Raw genomic sequence first — 21,993 nt, 5'->3', positions numbered from 1 at the left:
TGGAGACATTGTAAGTACTTTACCTTTAGGAGGAAAATACGACTTGCTTTCAGCTTTGTGAGGCCAGTCTACAACGAGAGGTCCAAACCTGCGAAAGCTGGCGGTGATCTCATCTACAAAACAGAGAAGGAATCTTAGCAAAAGAGAAAAAAACCATTGCAAACAGAATAGCATAAAACATGCCTTTTAATATAAAATGGTTTGAGAGCAATTTTATAAAGCATTTTTACAGAAGGCAAACCTATCAAGTAAAATACCAGTCGTTTGAGGGGGTACAGTTGGTTATTCACTTTTACCCATGCAGAATGTGTTTCTAACTAGACGTAATTCATTGCCCTTCACTGCCAATACACTTGATATAAAGGATCAGGAAGAAAAAAAAATCTGACATTAGCTAAGGTGACCTCCCTGTCAAGTAAAAAAGAGATTCTTTTTTTTTTTTTTTTTTAATTCAGGGGGAGGAGGGGAGGCAGAGATAGACTCTCACATGCATCCTGACCAGTATCCACCTGGCAAGCCCACTAGGGGTTGATGCTCTGCCCATCTGGGGCCCTTGCTTCCTTGCAACCAGATCCATTTTTTATTTTATTTTATTTTATTTTATTTTATTTATTTATTTTTTTTCTGAAGCCGGAAACGGGGAGAGACAGTCAGACAGACTCCCGCATGCGCCCGACCGGGATCCACCCGGCACGCCCACCAGGGGGCGATGCTCTGCCCCTCCGGGGCGTCGCTCTGTTGCGACCAGAGCCACTCTAGCGCCTGGGGCAGAGGCCGAGGAGCCATTCCCAGCACCCGGGCCATCTTTGCTCCAGTGGAGCCTTGGCTGCGGGAGGGGAAGAGAGAGACAGAGAGGAAGGAGAGGGGGAGGGGTGGAGAAGCAGATGGGCGCTTCTCCTGTGTGCCCTGGCTGGGAATCGAACCCAGGACTTCTGCACGCCAGGCCGACGCTCTACCACTGAGCCAACCGGCCAGGGCCCAGATCCATTTTTTAGCACCTGAGGTGAAAGCCAAGGAGCCATCCTCAGCGCCTGGAGCCAACTTGCTGTAATAGAGCCATGGCAGCGTGAGGGGAAGAGAGAGAGGTAGGGGGGTGGAGAAGCAGATGGCACTTCTCTTGTGTGCCCTGACTGGGAATCGAACCCAGGACATCCACAAGATGGCCTACACTAAACCACTAAGTCAACTGACCAGGGCCAAAAAAAAGATTCTAAGAATAGGAATGTTCTTTGTTTTTAGAAAAAAGGCAAAAGTACATAGAATATTTAAAATGTTTTCAGCTTCACCAGGCGGTGGCGCAGTGGATAGAGTGTCGGACTGGGATGCAGAGGACCCAGGTTCGAGACCCCAAGGTCCAGCTTGAGCACAGGCTCATCTGGTTTGAGCAAAAGCTCACCAGCTTGGACCCAAGTGCTGGCTGGAGCAAGGGGTTACTCCGTCTGCTGAAGGCCCATGGTCAAGGCACATATGACAAAGCAATCAATGAACAACTAAGGTGTAGCAATGCTCAATGAAAAAATAATGATTGAAGCTTCTCATCTCTCCGTTCCTGTCTGTCCCTGTCTATCCCTCTCTCTGATTTTCTCTCTGTCTCTGTAAAAAAAAAATTAAATTATGTTTTCACTGGTAAAAAAATAATCTCTAAAATCTCTAAGATTATTTATCTTAGATTATTATTATTATTAATCTAAGGATATTAATAGGTAACATTTTAGAAATAGTTATGATTCTTTTGATGAGGAGTAAGGAAAATAAGTAGGTAATTCTATTTGGTGATAAGAAAAAGTTAAAAGCCAATGGTTTCTTTCATACATACCTACTACATATCCTATAAAGGAAATGTTTCAAAAGACTAAAATAAAACTATTTTTAGACTATTCTCTCATCACCAAAAAAAAAGAAATTTATGATAAATTAGAGAAATGTCATAGCTGCTGGCAAAACGGGTTTTATTAAAAACACTATTTTATAGCAGATCCAATACCTAGAACTACAGCTGTTGTTTTTTTCCTTTAAGTTAACTCTGTCACAAATTTTGTTTCATTTATCCATTCAACAAATATTTATTGACAACCAACGATGTGCTAATTGGCTTTAAGCATAAGAGAAAAACCTACTTTGGGACTGGTAATAGCTCAAAAATTTATTAAGAAAATTTCTAACTAGTCTTCATTCTTTTAAAGGCAAAGGGGGTTCACCATTAACAAGTATCTATATTAAATATGAGATGGTGTGGTGTGATGGCCATGAGCAAAAGCTCTAGAATCAGACTGATTTTGAGTTCCAAATGTACCATTGCTACATAGCCCTGGACAAATTGTTTCTGATTCTCAGCTTCCTCATCTATAAAATGGAGTTGGCAAGATGCGCTTATAGGATACCTATGGTGATTAAGTGAGATACTTTGATGTGAAGCACCTAGCACAATAATGGGCTTATCAGAAGTTTCATAAAAGTTAGCTCTCATTATTACTTTATAATTTATCCCAAAATTAATAACTGGGAAATAGGAGACTGCTGTGAAACTGCTATGTATAAACACATATAAACAGTAGACCCGAAGTAAATAATCTACCGCTGCTCCATCTATTGAATATTCTCATCTCCTGCTAAGATTTGAATGTCCTACAGCTGCCTTAGAGAGGCAGGGTCAGACGACACGAAGGGAAGACCTGGCCTTTATCAAGTCGTTAATGAATGCACCGTACCTTCATCGATATCAGGAGGAAGGCCTCCAACAAACACCTTTCTAGAGTAGCGTTCGACTCGTTCACCGTTCTGACAGCGAGTGGGAGAACTTAAGCCAGACGACAAGGACTGATCGCCATGACTGTCATCCAGGAAGGCATCTTCAAAGGGAAACAGAGAAGACCGACCTGAAACAAACATGGGAGTTTACACAGTTACAATTATTTTCCTGGACAACAAATGTTTATTAGGAGGTCAAGTGCAGAGTAAAGCATACCAAAAAATGAATCCTGAGAGGTGACTTTTTTCAACAGAATAAGCGACAGCGAATTACCAGCTCTAGACAAGTTTATAGCATCATTTTTGTATATAAAGGTTATGTAAAGCACAGACATGACTGGGTTGATACTAAGGAAGAAGTATCAGATACTGCAGCTGTTTTCGTTACTAAAAAATTACTACATCTCACTCATACAGTCCCTATCACTGCTGCTAAAAGTACTCAACAGCTATTTATCCTTTCCCCAGTCATTTCTTAAAATAAATGGAAAAGTAACCTTTATTCAGATTTTTATCTGCTCTTTATGGTGACCTCAACGGTTTAGTTCTAAAGATGGACCCTGACAGCCGAGGGAATATTAAACTGGTGACAGAAGCTGATAACTTCTTTGAGAGCTGGACTAAAGATGATCAAGTTTTCCTTGCCATTCCAAGAAATAAACATCTGCAATAATAAAAGGTGGAACAGGTGAACGAAAACATATTAAGATGTGGGAGAAAAGACACAGATATGGTTATGACATTTTTTACCCTACTAATGTACACCATATTTTGTATCACTCCAAAAATTATTCTCCTTGTTGACTCGATAGCCAAATAAAGGGTAGAGAGCAAAGGCATCTATCCACTCCATGTGACTATAAGAAAGATACCAGGCCCTGGCCGGTTGGCTCAGTGGTAGAGCGTCGGCCTGGTGTGCGGGATACTCGGGTTCGATTCCCGGCCAGGGCACACAGGAGAAGCGCCCATTTCCTTCTCCACACCCCCCCACCTCCTTCCTCTCTGTCTCGCTCTTCCCCTCCTGCAGCCAAGGCTCCATTGGAGCAAAGATGGCCTGGGCGCTGGGGATGGCTCCTTGGCCGCTGCCCCAGGCGCTAGAGTGGCTCTGGTCGCGGCAGAGCGATGCCCCGGAGGGGCAGAGCATCGCCCCCTGGTGGGCAGAGCTTCGCCCCTGGTGGGCGTGTCGGGTGGATCCAGGTCGGGCGCATGCGGGAGTCTGTCTGACTGTCTCTCCCTGTTTCCAGCTTCAGAAAAATACAAAAAAAAAAAAAAAAGATACCAGCAGTCCGAGTCTGTTAACAAATGTAACACAATTATGCCATCTGGCATCACAAAATAAAATCTAAGTTTAAAAACAAATATATTTCCTGTTTGAGTCAGGGAGTTCCTGGTAAAACTTTCCACTAGGTTCCATTCTAAAAACAGTCTTGAGCACTCAAACTTTTGAGAAAAAAAAATTCCCCTCTAAAATAAATTCATACACTCTACAAAAAACAACAACAAAAAAAACTAGAACAGTGTCTTCCCCATTTCGTCTATCCTGTCTTTATTTTCCTGAAACCTAGGCTCTGCCTCACTACAGCCAACTCTCTGAAACAAAGTATAAACAGCCTTAGAAAAATACCGAACATTTATTTCTTTACTAAAAGAAAGTTACTAATATAACTCTGTTTACTTTATGAACCCAGGTGGTATATAAGAAAGGCACTGTTTTGATGTTGGGAGTTAATAAATAAAAGGACCAAGAATTTTTTGTTCGGCTCTTCCCAGCTTAGTGACAAAGAAACAAAACAAAATTTGTCCCCTAATGTCACCTAGCTTTTTTAGCCTGACAGGAACAAACAATAGATGGTAAATTCTCATCTCTTGATGTCTGTTTTGATTTTGGAGGGTGGGGGGAAATAGCTCTACAGCAACTATAGACAAAATGAGCTTCCCAACGACATCCAGAGATGCTCTCCCTCGGCTGTCAGCTTTGCTTTTCGTGTAATCTACGCTAGGTGCCTGCTCGGTGACGGGAACACACCCCGATCAGCGTCTCCTACCCTCAACACTAGTAACACCAGATGTTCACACAACAACAGCTGGTGCTGGAGGAGGGAGAACTAAACAGTACTGGAAAATACTGTACACCTTATGTCCTTCGCAGAGTTTAACAATCCACATTAGAATACAAAAGGCTGGGGAAAATTTCGCAGTAAATTATTCCAGCCTTACCTGGATTTAAGATGAAGGACTCTTTAAAATACGTAACTCAGCCCTGGCTGGTTGGCTCAGCGGTAGAGCGTCGGCCTAGCGTGCGGAGGACCCGGGTTCGATTCCCGGCCAGGGCACACGGGAGAGGCGCCCATTTGCTTCTCCACCCCTCCGCCACGCTTTCCTCTCTGTCTCTCTCTTCCCCTCCCGCAGCCGAGGCTCCATTGGAGCAAGGATGGCCCGGGCGCTGGGGATGGCTCCTTGGCCTCTGCCCCAGGCGCTAGAGTGGCTCTGGTCGCAACATGGCGACGCCCAGGATGGGCAGAGCATCACCCCCTGGTGGGCAGAGCGTCGCCCCTGGTGGGTGTGCTGGGTGGATCCCGGTCGGGCGCATGCGGGAGTCTGTCTGACTGTCTCTCCCTGTTTCCAGCTTCAGAAAAATGAAAAAAATAAATAAATAAATAAAATAAAATAAAATAAAATATGTAACTCAGTAAAAAAACACTTGAAGACATATTTATCCACATTCTACAAATATCAGACAAATAAGATTGTTATTTGGAAGTCCCTGACAAAGAAATCAAGTCTGGTGAGAGAAATTAGCATGCACACACTCATAGAATAGAGAGTCAGTACTAAGGGAAGACTTTATCACACCTAATTTACTACCCCACAGGAGATAGGGCCCAAAAGACCCTTAGAGTGATTTCACAGGAGGGCAGTTTTGAGCAGAATCTTGTAGAAGTGGGAGTAAAATAAAGAACGAGAATTTGCAAAGAAAGAACTTTGAAAGCAGTTTTGACCTTTCTCTCCCAACCTGTTCCTCCTCAGTATAAATGACTATTATCCATATCCAATGCAATCCAGAAATCTAGGAGTCATCCTAGGTATCTCCATTTGTTTCACACTCCAGTTCTAATCCATCTCCCACTATGTCCTACCGATTCAAGCTGTAAAATAATTCTTCAATCCAGTCAGTTCTCTCCCTGTTCGATCCTAACAGCCTAGTCCAGACCACCGTCATCTCTTTCCTGAACTAACAGTCTAATGAGACTATTTAATAGCTGTTTAGTCTACTGATTTCTATTCTGTATCCACAAACAGCCAAAGTCACCGTTTTCAAATATTAATCTAAGTATGTAACCACACGCCTCACCACTACCCTTAAAGCCCCTCAGTAACTTCCCATTGCTCTCTGGATAAAGTGCAAATACATCACTGTCACTCTAAGACCTTGCCTACCTCTCCTATATCATAGTTGCTGACTCTCCCTCTGGTTCACTCACCCCCAATTACACAGATCTTTGAATTTCTTGATTTCTCCTCCTTGCCTCAGACACTAAGACAAGGTATTCCCCTGAACCAAAACAAACACCTTTTTCCAGCTCCCTAATTTTCTAGTTAATTTCTACCAATTCTTCAGGTTCCAGCTGCAAAGTTATTTCCTCAGGTGGAACTACCCTGACCTTCCAGGATTAGGTAAGGTCTCCCTGCTGTCCACTTACAGCACTTTTCTTAACACTTTCCCCAATGACCATTGAACTACTGTATGGGTTTTTATTTGGTAACGCATCCCCCAACCCCGTTTAACTGTAAGCTCTATTAGGAAAGGGACCTGTTTCATCTTGTTCATCACTGTATCTTCACATTCTAATAAGGTCCTCAACAGATGTGACAAGGAAGGCAGCATCTAGGAGAAGAAAGCAGCACATGCAGAGACAGGGCCCTGCAAGTGCCTGCTAGAACACGATACCCGCCATGACAAGGGCGACAGATGGGAGCACGTCCTGGGAAATCGAGACCTTTTCTACTGCTTCTGTTAGTTCAAGTATTATATTCTATATTACAAAAATAAAGGGAAATTCCCCTATTTTCCAAATTTAATATTTCTCTCTAATACTAGCTTTTTCTTCTTCAACTACTCTCCCTCCCTAGAGAAAGCATTGTAGGGCACAGGATAGAAATCAGTAGACTAAACAGCTACTGTATAGTCTCATTAGACCGTTAGTTCAGGGGAGAGATGATGATGGTCTGGATCAGGCTGTTGGGATTGAACATGGAGAGAACTGACTGGATTGAAGAATTATTTTACAGCTTGAATCGGCAGGACATAGTGGGAGATGAATTAGAACTGGAGTGTGAAACAAATGAAGATGTCAAGGATGACATCTAATCCACCTTCGATCCTGTCACAATGAATTCTCTAAGATGCCTGTGACCATATTATTTCCTCTACCCCCAATCTTACACTAGCTGTCATCACCTCCACCAGCTACTGACACCCAGGGAGGGGGATGGGGTGAGAGTCTGAAGAAATCTGCCACTGTCCAGATGAGAGATGAGGAAGTTTTAAATTGGAGCAGTAAATAAGGAGAAGTGAATGTTCAAGACATTCTGGAACAAAGCGCACTTGCTTTCTGCATGGCCAACATGACCACAGCTTCCCCAGAGCATTCTGACAAAGAAAATAAAAGCAAGAATTAACTGTAAAAATTTGGATTCTTTTAAAAATTGGTTAGGGATACTTAAACTTTCCAAAGTTTACAAACTAAATCTGTTTTATTAGTAGTATGTAGAGTAAAATAGCCTTTAGTAATACGGTGGCCCTTGGGATAGAAACTGCTAAGAATTCACATACACAATGATGTTTCCCTAACTGTGGGTAAGAACTAAGAACATATGTCTCAGAGCCCAATCCTCAGATCTACTGAATCTGAATCTGTATCTGTGGGGTCAAACTTGAAAATTTGCACTTTTAAACAAATTTTCCCAGTAGTTCCTGTGCTCAAGTTTAAGAACCACGGAAATGGAGATCGATGTCTGTCCACAGCAGGTAATCACTGAGAGAGATACTGTGTGAAGTAGCAAAAGCTCTGGGAGACATCCAGGTTCAATCAAGTTAAAGACTATCCTCAGGAATCACATGGAAAATCTATAATCTAGTCAATCTGACTGTAATATGACTCCCTGAAGTGCTGATGGAACAAAAAGTTTGCAGCGGGCATTTTTTTAAAAAAATTATTTTTATTTATTTATTCATTTTAGAGGAGAGAGAGAGAGAAGGGGGGAGGAACAGGAAGCATCAACTCCCATATGTGCCTTGACCGGGCAAGCCCAGGGTTTTGAACTGGCGACCACAGCATTTCAAGTCGACGCTTTATCCACTGAGCCACCACAGGTCAGGCTGCAGCGGGCATTTAAAAGAAGTAAAATTTTGTTAATTTTGTTAACCAGTGTCACCCTAATAAATTTAATAAAAAGGAAAAAAAGATATTGTTGGATAACAAATTGTAGATTCACAGGACTTTTCTTTTTTTGCTTGTTTTTAGTGTAAATAAAATAAAATGAAGTGAAAAGTAAGAACTTGTAGTGTTTACCCAGTGCAGACCAACAGAAGATAAAAGAATTTTATCATACTGTTGGAATTACTCGTCTGTGGGATGAAAAGGTTCACCTGATGTTTCCATAGCCTGAAAACCATCTATTGGCCCTGGCCGGTTGGCTCAGTGGTAGAGCATCGGCCTGGCGTGCAGGAGTCCCGGGTTCGATTCCCGGCCAGGGCACACAGGAGAAGCGCCCATCTGCTTCTCCACCCCTCCCCCTCTCCTTCCTCTCTGTCTCTCTCTTCCCCTCCCACAGCCAAGGCTCCATTGGAGCAAAGTTTGCCCGGGCGCTGAGGATGGCTCTGTGGCCTGTGCTTCAGGCACTAGAATGGCTCTGATTGCAGCAGAGCAATGCCGCAAGATGGGCAGAGCATCACCCCCTGGTGGGCGTGCCGGGTGCATCCCGGTCAGGCGCATGCGGGAGTCTGTCTGACTGCCTCCCCATTTCCAACTTTGGAAAAATACAAAACAAAAAAACAACAACAAAAAAACCCATCTATTTTCCTATACTCTAATTATAAGCTCCTGAAAGACTGTTCTATAAATAAATTTAGTGCCTTGCTAATGTGAGGCGGTGACTCTTGAACTTGTAGACAAGTAATCAGCCTTTGAAATTGTATTTCTATTGCATCCATCTCCAGAATAAGTTAAAACAATGGTATTCAGCTTGGTACAGTGTTCCCTTGCAAGGTCGGTATTTGTGCATCATTTGGTTGGCATAAATCCATTCCCCCAAGACAAATGACCCCTGGGATGACTGGTAGAGTCTTAGTTCCTGGGCATGGGTTTCTAGAAACTGAAACTTAGAGACTGTACCAAATTGTGTGCCGTGAGAGGCCCTGCTTCACTAACTAGCATCTCTCTGATTTCTTTTTTTTTTTTAATTTATTTATTTATATTTTTTACAGAGACAGAGAGTGAGTCAGAGAGAGGGATAGACAGGGACAGACAGACAGGAACAGAGAGAGATGAGAAGCATCAATCAGTTTTTCATTGCGCGTTGCAACACCTTAGTTGTTCATTGATTGCTCTCTCATATGTGCCTTGACCATGGGCCTTCAGCAGACCGAGTAACCCCTTGCTGGAGCCAGTGACCTTGGGTTCAAGCTGGTGGGCTTTTACTCAAATCAGATGAGCCCGCGCTCAAGCTGGTGCCCTCTGGGTCTCGAACCTGGGTCCTCTGCATCCCAGTCTGACGCTCCATCCACTGCGCCACCGCCTGGTCAGGCTGATTTCTTTTCTTTAATGAAGACATTCCCCCAAGACAAAAATGTTTTAAGTAAGCTATGCTACTTATCAAAAAATTATACTCTTATGTATCTAGTACATAAATCTACTTTAAAATCTCATGATATTTCCATATAAAGTATTCATGCTCAATATTTCAATAGAAGCAGGAGAAAAGCTTCTCAACTGCTATACCTTGGCCATTTCACTTTCTTCTCTATCAAATGCTTGGTTTTCTGATATCTATTTTCAATTAATAATCAGAATGTAATTTTTGGTCCAGTAATTAGAAAGATACTCCCTGAATGTAGAGATGACTCAAAGCTAAAGGATCCTTGTAAGAAAATGCCAAATAAGGCCCTGGCCGGTTGGCTCAGCGGTAGAGCGTCGGCCTGGTGTGTGCGGGGGATCCGGGTTCGATTCCCGGCCAGGGCACATAGGAGAAGCGCCCATTTGCTTCTCCACCCCCACCCCCTCCTTCCTCTCTGACTCTCTCTTCCCCTCTCGCAGCCAAGGCTCCAATGGAGCAAAGATGGCCCGGGCACTGGGGATGGCTCCTTGGCCTCTGCCCCAGGCGCTAGAGTGGCTCTAGTTGCGGCAGAGCGACGCCCCGGAGGGGCAGAGCATTGCCCCCTGGTGGGCAGAGCGTTGCCCCTGGTGGGCGTGCCAGGTAGATCCCGACCGGGCGCATGCGGGAGTCTGACTGTCTCTCCCCGTTTCCAGCTTCAGAAAAATACAGCCCTGGCCGGTTGGCTCAGCGGTAGAGCGTCGGCCTAGCGTACGGAGGACCCGGGTTCGATTCCCAGCCAGGGCACACAGGAGAAGCGCCCATTTGCTTCTCCACCTCTCCGCTGCGCTTTCCTCTCTGTCTCTCTCTTCCCCTCCCGCAGCCAAGGCTCCATTGGAGCAAAGATGGCCCGGGCACTGGGGATGGCTCTGTGGCCTCTGCCTCAGGCGCTAGAGTGGCTCTGGTCGCAACATGGCGACGCCCAGGATGGGCAGATCATCGCCCCCTGGTGGGCAGAGCGTAGCCCCTGGTGGGCGTGCCGGGTGGATCCCAGTCGGGCGCATGCGGGAGTCTGTCTGACTGTCTCTCCCTGTTTCCAGCTTCAGAAAAATGAAAAAAAAGAAAAAAAAATACAAAAAAAAAAAGAAAGAAAGAAAAGAAAATGCCAAATAAGAAACCTGAAAAACACAACTTAAGCACAGAAAGCTTGTCCAGGACACTCTTCCCCAGGAGGCTTCCCTTCCTGCAGCTTCTGATGGAAAACAAAAGCCTACTGGCCGTGCTGGACTGCCCATGCTGCTCCGAGCTCACCTCTGCGCTCCCCCCAAAGCCTCTGCTGTCAACCCTGCAGCTCCAAGGCCCCCAGGCCCAGTTCTATTCCAAGCCTGACCCCTTTCATCTTAGTTTTGCAAGTAAGCTCACAAATTAGTCACTTTGGTTTTTTAAAAAATGAATTAAGTCTAGAAAGTCAGATTGCAGTCTATGTTTTAATCTGCAACACTGGCCAAGACATATCGCTTACCTGAATTTCATTTACATATTGAGAGATTTGAGCTAGATGAGGTTTTTCAAATCTCTGGGCCAGCAGAATTTCTTTTATTACACAAAAACCTTACATAAAACACTAATGGACAAATACATAAAAATACATCTTTCTTGGAATTGTTATGTGGGTATCTCTTGGGCATCATGATAGATACGTGAATTCCAAACTGCCCTCTTGATGTTCTGCTTATCTGTCAGACCTCACCCTTACTGGACTATCGCCCCTGAGACAAAGGAATTCCAAAAAGTTGACAACCCGCCCCAAGGAGGGGCTCCGGACATACCAGGACTTTTGGTTCAACACCCACATGCTCGAAGCCCCCCAAGGAGGAGCATTCCGGACACACCAGGACTTTTGCCTCAGTATCCCCTCAGGCTCTCCCAAACACTATATTACTTGCCCCTAGTCTGTAACTGGTGCTCTTCTCCCCCAGGAGAAGTGCCCGGCAGGGTTCCTTTCTTCCTTTCAATAAAGCCTGTTACTCTGGTCTTTCAGACTCCCATGGACTCCAACACATCACAAACTGAATCTGTTTATAAATGAACTCTTGATATCTACCCTTAAACCTCATCTCTCCATTTCGATATGTGGGCCCAGTTCACCCAGTTAATTACTCAAGCTAGAACTTGAAATCATTTTCGAGCTTTTATATTTACTTTCTATATTATATTCTTCAATCTAATGCCATTAAAGAGGGTAGAGTCTACCATCCATAATCTATCTTCCATTTGTTCACTTCTTTCCAACTCCACTGCCATTACCCTATCCTAAAACATCATCATCTCTTGCCTAGACTACTACTATCATTCTGAACTAGACAACCCACTTCTCTCACTACACTCTAAAGTTTAGAGTAGCCAGAGTGCTCTTTTAAAACATAAATCCAATCACTTGACCCTGCTTTTAAAACATTCATGGATTTCCTCTTGTACTTGGACCAAGTTCAAAATCCTTACCAGGAGCTAAAGCCCAGCAAGATCAGATTTCCTTCCTTCCTCCAACTTCATCTTAACACACTCTCCCCTCTCCTCTTCCAAGCTCAGCCAGCCATTCTCTGGGCTCAATTAACTTCCTCAAACACACAAAGCCCTTTCTTTTGTCAAGCCCCACCCCCTTTTCTAAAAATAACAGCTTTACTGAGATATTATACTTCACATATCATACAATTCCCCACTTAACCCAATAGCAGTCATTCCCCATTTTTCTCAAACCCTCTCAGCCGTAGGCAACCACTAGTCTACTTGCTGTCTCAATAGATTTGCCTATTCTGGACATTTCATAAAAGTGGAATCGTAATATGTGATCTTTTGTAATTGCCTTCTTTCACTTAACATAACGTTTTCAAGGTTTATCAATGTTGGCATTTATCAGTACTACTTTGCCGCAAGCCTCTTAAAATAGCTGTCTTATAATGTCTGAAATTTTCTTTAAAAATATTCTAAGGGAAAGAAATGCAGGAAATACATGAAATGAGATTGGCAAAAATGTTGATAATCACTGAAGTTAAGTGATGGGTAGATAGTTCATTAAACTATCCCATATTTGCGTATGTTTGCAGTTTTCCATAATAAAAATTTTATTTTATTTTATTTTTTTAGATTTTTCATTTATTGAATTTTAGAGAGAGGAGAGAGAAAGAAGGGGGAGGAATGGGAAGCATCAACTCATAGTATTTACTTCCCGTATGTGCCTTGACTGGGCAAGCCCAGGGTTTCCAACTGGTGACCTCAGTGTTCCAGGTCAACACTTTACCCACTGTACCACCACAGGTCAGGCATAATAAAAATATTATTTAAATAAGTTATCTTTCTATCTTTTGGGTTTCAGTTTAAATAACATCTCTTCAGTGGAAACTACCCAATGTTAGAGGAACCTCCCATTTTTCCTGCCTAGTATTTATCACAACTTCCGAGTATAAAAATGTCTGTTTCATCTGTCTGTTGTCTCTCTCTCTCCCCTACTAGAGGGAACACTCAGTAGGGAGACAGAACACAGTTAGAGTCTAGCACAGCATCTGACCCAGAATAAGCACACAAACAATGAATAAAATTTGGGTGGACCGCCAAGGACCCCTCCTTCATTATTTTGTTAGGCACCTCCCAGAAAAACTTCTTGCAAAGGTGAAAAACTAGTGACCTTATTCTTACCATGTCCTGTGCTTAAAATTTCCTATTATTATGAACATTAACATTTCAGAGATTATAATCATGAGCACTCAGAAATTTCTTCAGTTGTCCATGTTTCATTCTAGAACCATCCATTCCATTAGACAAGAAAAAGCTCATATACCCAGGTCTGAATTAGCAGGCAAGCATATTTGTACCATGGCTTCGCTGATATAACTGATCTCTTCTCCCTTAGACAAGCTTTGGTACAAAGATCCAACTCCAACTTGGTACATAATTTTGTCTTACTAAGTTTTTTACAACCATTGTTAGCAAGTATGTCATCCATTCATGTCAATAAATTTTTATGAATTAAATATACAAAGTACAGTTTATAAAAGTAACTCCAATAGCAAAGTAACTCCAATCATTATTTGTATTTACTCATTCACATTGTTTAGACAGATCTTTTATATCTTCCTTGCTGCTCTTTAAGAAATTCTGTTGAACATCAAGAGCAGTGCCACACAGCCAACATGTCTATATATGGACAAAAGTCTCCCTGAGTCCATAAAGAATTCAAGTATAATGAAAAACACAACATATATTTTAATCAGGTGTCTGCTAAATGTGAGGCAGAGATCTTGTATGAAACTACCCATTAGGCTAGTTTCTAACAGGGGCTGCATTGTATAGGAAAATACATATCAGAGCTGTGAAAACCAGAATATCCTGAAAGAAAGCACTACTGTTCTTTGGTGTTATTTTGATTCCACAGGGAAACAAACATTTGTCTACTAGAACACATCTCTACAGCAAAAAGGAGTATCAATAGGAAATATAATGGGATATTTAAATGTTTTATGTACAGTGTTCCTTTTAAAATCCTATTCTTTCACATCTAATTCTTTTTCCCTACTACTACTTACACAACTGGAAGCACTTGGTTTGCTGAAGAGTCTACCCTCCAACACCTGTTTCCCCATCTAAGCCTTCTACTGATGACCAAATTCTCTCTGGCTTTCATTATTTGTTTCATGAAACTCCCTTTCTAAAGTCTGACATATCTGTGTCTAGGAGTCTTACCCTATTTTAAAAACCATTCATGAGGGCAGCACAAACCATCTCATTGCCAACTTCTCTCCAGCTGCCCCCCCCCTACATACACTCAGGGATATATTTTCCAAGCACCTGGTCATGCCAATCTCACCTCCAAGCTTTCTTTTAAGGTGAATATCATAACCAGAGTGTCTTGCTTCCCCTTCCTCTTCCACATCCAAAGAGTTCCTGAAATTCTACCTATTCTAGGAAGCTTTTCCAGGTTTATTAGGAGAGGGGAAAGAATCTATGGGCCTAATTCTTGTTGATATATCTCAAAACTGTCACAGATAATTCTCTTTGCGTTCTATTCCTAAAGTAACTAACATGTATGCATATGTAATGCACAGAATATGAGTTATTACAAATCTTAATCATAGGTAGAATAAAGTAACATATATCAGCAACCTTACTTTTTATGCTTTTTTGGAAACTCTAAATTTTGTTTGGAGGAAATAAGTCATGCATTAATATAATCCCCGGTCACACAAATAAATGAGCATGAGGAAAACCTGCCACTTCCTCAAATTTATACTCTGCAGCGTTGGCCCAACTGAGTGTATTTCCGAGACTAAAGTGGATGTGAGTGCACCTGCCCCATCCCACATGGCTAGGTCACTGCATTTAAGGAAGATGACTTTTCTTCGTTTTCAGCTTTGGGAAGAGAAGACCAAGTAGAAGTATGGAATAAAAATTTCCTGCCTGTTACTTCTCATTACAGAAAGTCAACATTCAGTCTTAGAGTACTCTCTTTCTCCCCTCAACACATACTCATTCATTTTTTCTCTCTCTCTTATTTTCTTTTTCATCGACAACTATCAAACTGCAGATTACAAAGAGCAGGGATCAAGTCATCTAGGCAGTGTTTAGCTCAGCATTTGATGCAAAGATGATCATGGTTTCTAAAAACAATTAAGTCAAAACTTACAAATAGATATGAGAAAGTAACATGAAAATAGGAAGAGTATTTTTTTAGGAATTTAGAAACTACAGCCAATCATATATTCTTATACTTAATATACTAGAATAATTTATAAAGATAAAATCACTTAAAAAATATAATGCCAAACTCTGGTCTGCAGAGATGTGGGGTGTTAATTTAAAACAAGCCTCATCAGAGCCAGGTTCGAAACCCTGAGGTCACCAACTTGAACTCAGACTCACCAGCATGAGCACAGGGTCACCAGCTTGGGCGTGGGGTCATAGACATGACCCCATGGTCATTGACTTGAGCCCAAAGGTCTCTGGATTGAAGCCCAAGGTTGCTGGCTTAAGCCCAAGGTCACTGGCTTGAGCAAGGGGTCACTGGCATGGCTGGAGCCCCCTGATCAAGGCACATATGAGAAAGCAATCAATGAATAACTAAAGTGCTGCAACTATGAATTGATGCTTCTCATCTCTCTTCATTCCTGTCTGTCTGTCCCTGGCACCTTCTCTCTCTCTAAAAAAGAGCCTCATTGGCCTGTAGTGGAGCAGTGGATAAAGCATCAACCTGGATGCTGAGGTCACCATTTCGAAAACTCCGGGCTTGCCCAGTCAAGCAAGGCACATACAAGAAGCAACTGTTACAAGCTCACGCTTCCTACTCCTCCCTGCCCTCTTCTCTCTAAAATCAATAAATAAAATCTTGAAAACAAGGCATTTGGTAAGGACTAACAGTATGTATTATCACAGTATTAGGCACAAAAGACAACTGTCCTCAAAGAACATCTCTCCGGTTGAACAATCAAGGCATACAGAAAAGACATGAAGAATGTAAGGCAACAGAAGCAGAGGAAAACGTCAGTGAAACAGGGAGAAGCCAGAATGGAAAAGGTGGATGGCACAGACAAAGTAGTGTTTTGGAAAGAGGAGGACCCAACACAAATGGAAAGTAAGGAGCAAAGCCTGAGAATCTAGTGTGAAAATATTAACAAGATCTAGTGACTGATCACTGTGTAAGAAGAGGAAAGGCTAGTCTCTGCCAATCTACCTTTCAGGTTGCGTTTATTTTCCATGTAAAATGGTCAGAAAGGAATAGGGATTCCTTTCTGAGAGTGATTGTTTTCTAGCAACTGAAAAAAAAATGATACAAAATGATTTCTAATAATATTATTTTCTATATTTTATCTATTTAATTTTATTAAGCGAGAGGTAGAGAGGCAGAGCAACAGACTCCTGCATACGCCCCAACTGGAATCCACCTGGCAAGCCCCCTACCAGGCGATGCTCTTCCTATCTGGGTCTGCTGCTCTGTTGCTCAGCAACTGAGCTATTTTAGCACCTGAGGCAAGGCCTCGAAGCCATCCTTAGCACCCTGGGCTAACTTCACTTGAACCATTTGAGCCAGGGCTGTAAGAGGGGGAGAGAAAGAGGGAGACAAAGAAGGAGAGGAAGAAGGGGAGGAAGAGGGAGAGAAAAAGGGGGTGCGAGGGTGGAGGTGTGGAGAAGCAGATGGTTGCTTCTCCTGTGTGCCCTAACCAGGAATCGAACCTGGGACTTCCACACGCTGGGCTGACACTCTACCACTGAGCCAACCAGCCAGCGTTATTTTCTATATTTTAAATTTAAAAACAATTTAGGTTGAAAATATTAAATGGTATTTATTTCCATGGTTAAAAAATAATCAACAGCACAAATGTTCTTCTTCACCATGAGGTGAAAACAAAACTGACTATATGACACTACCATGAGAGAAGGTTTCAATGGTAACTCAAATACATACTAGGTTCCTGCCCATGTTCATCCATTCAACAAATATTTACTGTGAAATAAATAATAAAATACTACGAATTTAATGTTATCTTCCCTCAGAACTCAACTACAAAGTCAGAGACAGTTGATGAATGGTAAACATCACTGAATAAGCAGCCAAAATCAAAGGTTCCAGATTTGGCTCTGGCCTTGAGATTACACAGCAAGTAAATTACATCTCTTCCAGCTTCTACAAATGAGTACCAAAGCAATTTATATTTCTGGAATGTTTTTGGTTTACACAGATAGGTTTTCCTTTCCCATTTTTTCCATTTTTTAATACTATAACTTATTTCCTTAACACTTTTCTTTTTCTTTTCCAAGCGAGAGTAAGGGAGATAGAGAGACAGACTCCTGCATGTGCCCCAACTGGGATCCACCAGGCAACTCCCATCTGGGGCTGATGCTCTCCCCATCTGGGGCCACGCTTGCAACTGAGCCATTTTTAGTGCCTGAGGCGGAGGCTCCATGGAGCCATCCTCAACACCAGGGGCTGATGTGCTTGAACCAGTCAAGCCATGGCTGCAGGAGGGGAAGAGAGAGAGAGAGAGAGAAAGAGAGAGAGAGAGAGCACGCGCGCATTGGGAGGGGTAGAGGTAGAGAAGCAAATGGTTGCTTCTACTGTGTGCCCTGACAGGGAATTGAACCCAGGACATCCACATGCAGGACTGATGCTCTACCACTGAGCAAACCAGCCAGGGCCCCCTTAACAACGTTGAAGTTGGACAAGACTGGTTCTGTTTTTACCTCATAATTTACAGATGAGGATACCAGACTTATATGATAAAGCAATGATTATAACCCAGATATTTGACCCTAAATCTCATACTCTTTCTACTACATTAAGCTTACTTACTTCCTAAAATTATTTGAGCAAATTACAACAATAGAAATGCTTTAGAAGGGTTAAAGCATTACACAAATGTAAGCAATATTATTTCGTTTGGGTGTGACCAGGAGGGATTGCAAGTTCTATGGGGCCTAGCTCCTAAATAAGTTAGAGATCTCTCTTTAATAAAAAGAACACAAAAATAAAGATCTTGGAGGAGGCTCATGAAAGTGAGGTTCCCTAAAACTGAAGCTTCATTTAGCTTTAAGGTAAATCTGTCTCTGGATACAACACAAAAACTTACCTGTACACCTACTAAGATCAAGAACTGCCTTCTAGGCCCTGGCCGGTTGGCTCAGTGGATATAGCACTGGCCCAGATGTCCTGGATTCTATCTCCCCAGTCAGGGCACACAAGAAAAGCGACCATCTGCTTCTCTTCATCTCCCTCTCCTCCTCCTCTCTCTCTTCCCCTCTCACAGCCAGTGGCTCAAATGGTTTGAGCATCAGCCTCAGTTGCTGAGGGTAGCTTGGTTGGAGCACATTGGCCTCAGGTTCTAAAAATAGCTGGGTATTTGAGCACTGTCCCAAAATGGGGCTGCTGGATGGATCTCGGCCAGGATGCATGTGGGAGTCTATCTCCCTTCCTCTCACTTTAAAAAAAAATGCCTTCTGAAACCTAACTTCTGCTTCTAAGTGGTAGAAAAAGAACATAGTGGACATAGGACAAAAAAAGAAATTCACATTCCCTCAAGATCATTCACGATAAACCATATAACAAAAAATTCCTGTTAGAAATAGTCTTTACCATGTTTTTATTAGGATTAAAGAAAAAATGACCAACTAACAACAATAAAAATAATAAAAGTGTAAGAGAATTATTTCACTAAAGTAATTAAGCTAGGACATCATACCATACATGAACTGTTTTACACTCATACAGATAAAAACATACACACATTCATATTTACTCACAATTTGACAAGCAAAATAGCTCATTAAAATTTTTTTTACCTCGTCTCCGCCCATAGCTCCTGGCTGCATGTAAACACAGAAGAAAACCATGGGTATTTGCATCAAAATGATGAATTTAGAAATAGAGAAAATTCACACAAACCTTTTCTAAATATTCTCAGACTTGATCTGGAGATACTGTTTAACTTAACTGCAGACATATCATGGTTAAAACACCTTTATGAAACACAAGTTAAATCACAATCTTAAAGGGAAATTCAACTGGATGTGGCAGCCGCTTAGAAAGACAAAACAGATGCATAAGTTTCATACATCTCATAAAGATTTATGTTGTGGTCCATTATCTATATAAGATATAGAGTTCTTTTAAAATTCTTTCTAATTTATAAATCTTCATTTGTGCTATATATTACTACCATCAGACATCACCTAAAAACATTCATTCTAAGTAACTAAAAACTGTATCACGTGGTGGTCATTCTGAATTTCTACACACACACACGCACACACACACACACACACACACATTTCAGAGTCCCCTGAAAAATGCATAGAAATTTTACACAAAATTAACTCTTGCTTTACATATTTTTCTATTAAATCTTCAATGAAGTTTCTCTTAGTCTCCCCATTTACATTTCCTATAGTATCACAGATGAGGGTAAAACAATATGTTTTTCTTCCAGAAAGTGAACTAAAAAAGTAGAAAAAAATTACAGTACTGGGTATATCCTTCCTCATCAAAACTCAAGGCCCATGGAATGCATTGTTACAATGTTTAACAGAGTTAGACTGTGGTATCATACATAAATTGCTAGGAGATTCAGCTATCTAAAATATTTCCAAAGTGGAAAGTTTCTCAAATTGGAAACCTCAGGTTCTATAAAAATTCTACTTATCAATTTTTTAAAACATAAAATGTCATAATAGCTTAAAACCAAAAAACAAGGATAATTTGGGGTTGCATTTGCAGTACAAGGTAGTAGTACTACAGAAAACTACTTCTCTCCTAGAAAAAGGATTCAGACTTTTGAGCTAGAAAACTGAAATGCCAGTTGGCCCGTTTCATCTTGTTTCTACTTTTCTTCTGACATCATATTCACAATAGCCTATATGTCTTTGACCTCTTTACTTTCCCATTACACAAATATTAAAAAGAATTATCCAGTTCAAGCCCTACTTTCTCCCTAACTCCTTCTATCACTATAATAGAGAGAGAGAGAGAGAGAGAGAGAGAGAGAGAGAGAGGATGACATAGGGAACCCTCTCCTGAACTTACATAGCCATTACTGTTTGCATCACTTACAAAGGAAAAGCATTCCAAAAATATTTTTTTTAACTTTTACACTTTTCATTATTTAGAACCTGGAATTCACCTTCCCAGAGAATGTATAATAAATGGTAGTCAGTTTCCTAGAGTGGCCTCCCCAAAAGCCCACTTCACTTATAATATAATGAATAATATAATAATATGAGTGAATTAACAATAACAAATAACATTCAAAAATAAACTGGGGCCCTGGCTGGTTGGCTCAGCGGTAGAGCGTCGGCCTGGTGTGCAGGGGACCCGGGTTCGATTCCCGGCCAGGGCACACAGGAGAAGCGCCCATTTGCTTCTCCACCCTCACCCCCTCCTTCCTCTCTGTCTCTCTCTTCCCCTCCCGCAGCCAAGGCTCCATTGGAGCAAAGATGGCCCGGGCACTGGGGATGGCTCCTTGGCCTCTGCCCCAGGCGCTAGAGTGGCTCTGGTCGCAGCAGAGCGATGCCCTGGAGGGGCAGAGCATCGCCCCTGGTGGGCGTGCCGGGTGGATCCCGGTCGGGCGCATGCGGGAGTCTTGTCTGACTGTCTCTCCCCGTTTCCAGCTTCAGAAAAATACAAAAAAATAAAAATAAAAGTAAATAAATAAACTGAATAGGTTTTTGACATACTACCACTTCTTTGTCCCTTCTCTCTCACCCTGAGTGATGTCATGCTGCCCAACACCCCCACCGCAAAACTTTGGTTTAGAGAAAAAAACAAAACACTCTACTTCAAAATTATTCAGTTCTCTCCCAAATAACAAATTGCCATTCTTTCATTATATCTGATTTCTGGCCAGATTCTCAAAGAAAAAGAATCTGATTATGAAGCTAAGGTACAAATGACTCATCAGACCTTAACACTCTGAAAGGGAAAATGAGAGTGCTATTCACTCAGGTCTCATCTGTTAAATACTCAGCAACAGAAAACACAAAGTGAATAGATCCAGACAGGCTCTGGAGTGAAGCGGAGCATCCCCAATTGGGGAGTGGGGAAGAGTTGGAAAAGACATACTGGGGAGTTGTAATCAAAGCTTCCTTAAACACTTCATAATTTTTATAGATTCTTCTTTTCCCATTCTAATCAAGGGTAGTAAATTGGTTCACGTCAGCCTAGGGACTCGCGTGCCGGGGAGGCAAGATGGTATATATGGAATAGGCAGCCAATTTAATCATCTCAGATGCTTCAATTTACTTTCTTCATTTATTGTAGAATTTAATTATGTGCTACCTTGGTTCTAATTTCAGTATTTTATCTATGATCTCTATGGTGATTATTATTATAGCAGCTAAAACTTAATGAGGTACTTACTATGTGCCAGGAACAGGTCAAAATGCTTGACATGTATTAATATCATCAATATGCCCCACGACTTTATGACATAAGTATTCTTAGACTCTTCACTCAAATGAGGAAAATGGGGACAGAGAATTAAGTATCTCACCCAAAATCACACAGCTAGGAAGTGACAAATTTGGAATATAAATCTAAGCAGTCTGGCTCTAGATTCTACACTTTTAACCACCTCACTATACTGTTAAATTCCTAGAGAGCAAGGTTGATATCTCTTACTCTTTTGAATATCTTAGAAGGAGCCTGGCAGCATGCTCTGTATCAAGCTGGTAGTCAACAAATATGATTTGTTAGCTGAGTGTGCAATCAAGGGAGGGAGGACTATATATATATATTCTTGATGGCCTTTAGAATATAGGCCAACTCTATTGGTGATTAAAAATTTGCTCATGAGGGCCATTTGCAAATAGACTAATTAGAGTCAAACTCTTCCCCTCAGGGAGAGGTAATGAAATGAACACCAAGGAGAGGAATTTGGGAGCACAAAGGTAGTG

The 21,993-nt window shown here is 41.8% G+C and overlaps 1 protein-coding gene across 10 annotated transcripts in view; it reads right to left on the bottom strand.

Moving 5' to 3' along the window:
- The window catches only part of CPEB3 (cytoplasmic polyadenylation element binding protein 3), a 221,763-nt gene that overhangs the window by 84,795 nt on the left and 114,975 nt on the right, over positions 1-21,993 (bottom strand). For 8 of the 10 annotated variants that reach the window (XM_066355676.1, XM_066355678.1, XM_066355675.1 and 5 more), the window contains 3 exons: positions 18,886-18,909; positions 2,709-2,876; positions 24-113 (listed from right to left, as the gene is read on the bottom strand). In XM_066355676.1, coding sequence (XP_066211773.1) covers positions 24-113; positions 2,709-2,876; positions 18,886-18,909 — 282 coding nt within the window. The remainder of the gene's footprint in view (positions 1-23; positions 114-2,708; positions 2,877-18,885; positions 18,910-21,993) is intronic. The other 2 variants (XM_066355671.1, XM_066355673.1) reach the window with 1 other exon arrangement.

The sequence above is a fragment of the Saccopteryx leptura genome, chromosome 13 (assembly GCF_036850995.1).
Source record: "Saccopteryx leptura isolate mSacLep1 chromosome 13, mSacLep1_pri_phased_curated, whole genome shotgun sequence".
Lineage (NCBI taxonomy): Eukaryota > Metazoa > Chordata > Mammalia > Chiroptera > Emballonuridae > Saccopteryx > Saccopteryx leptura.
Note: the sequence above shows the minus strand (reverse complement) of the source record. Positions and strands in the feature narration are given on the sequence as shown.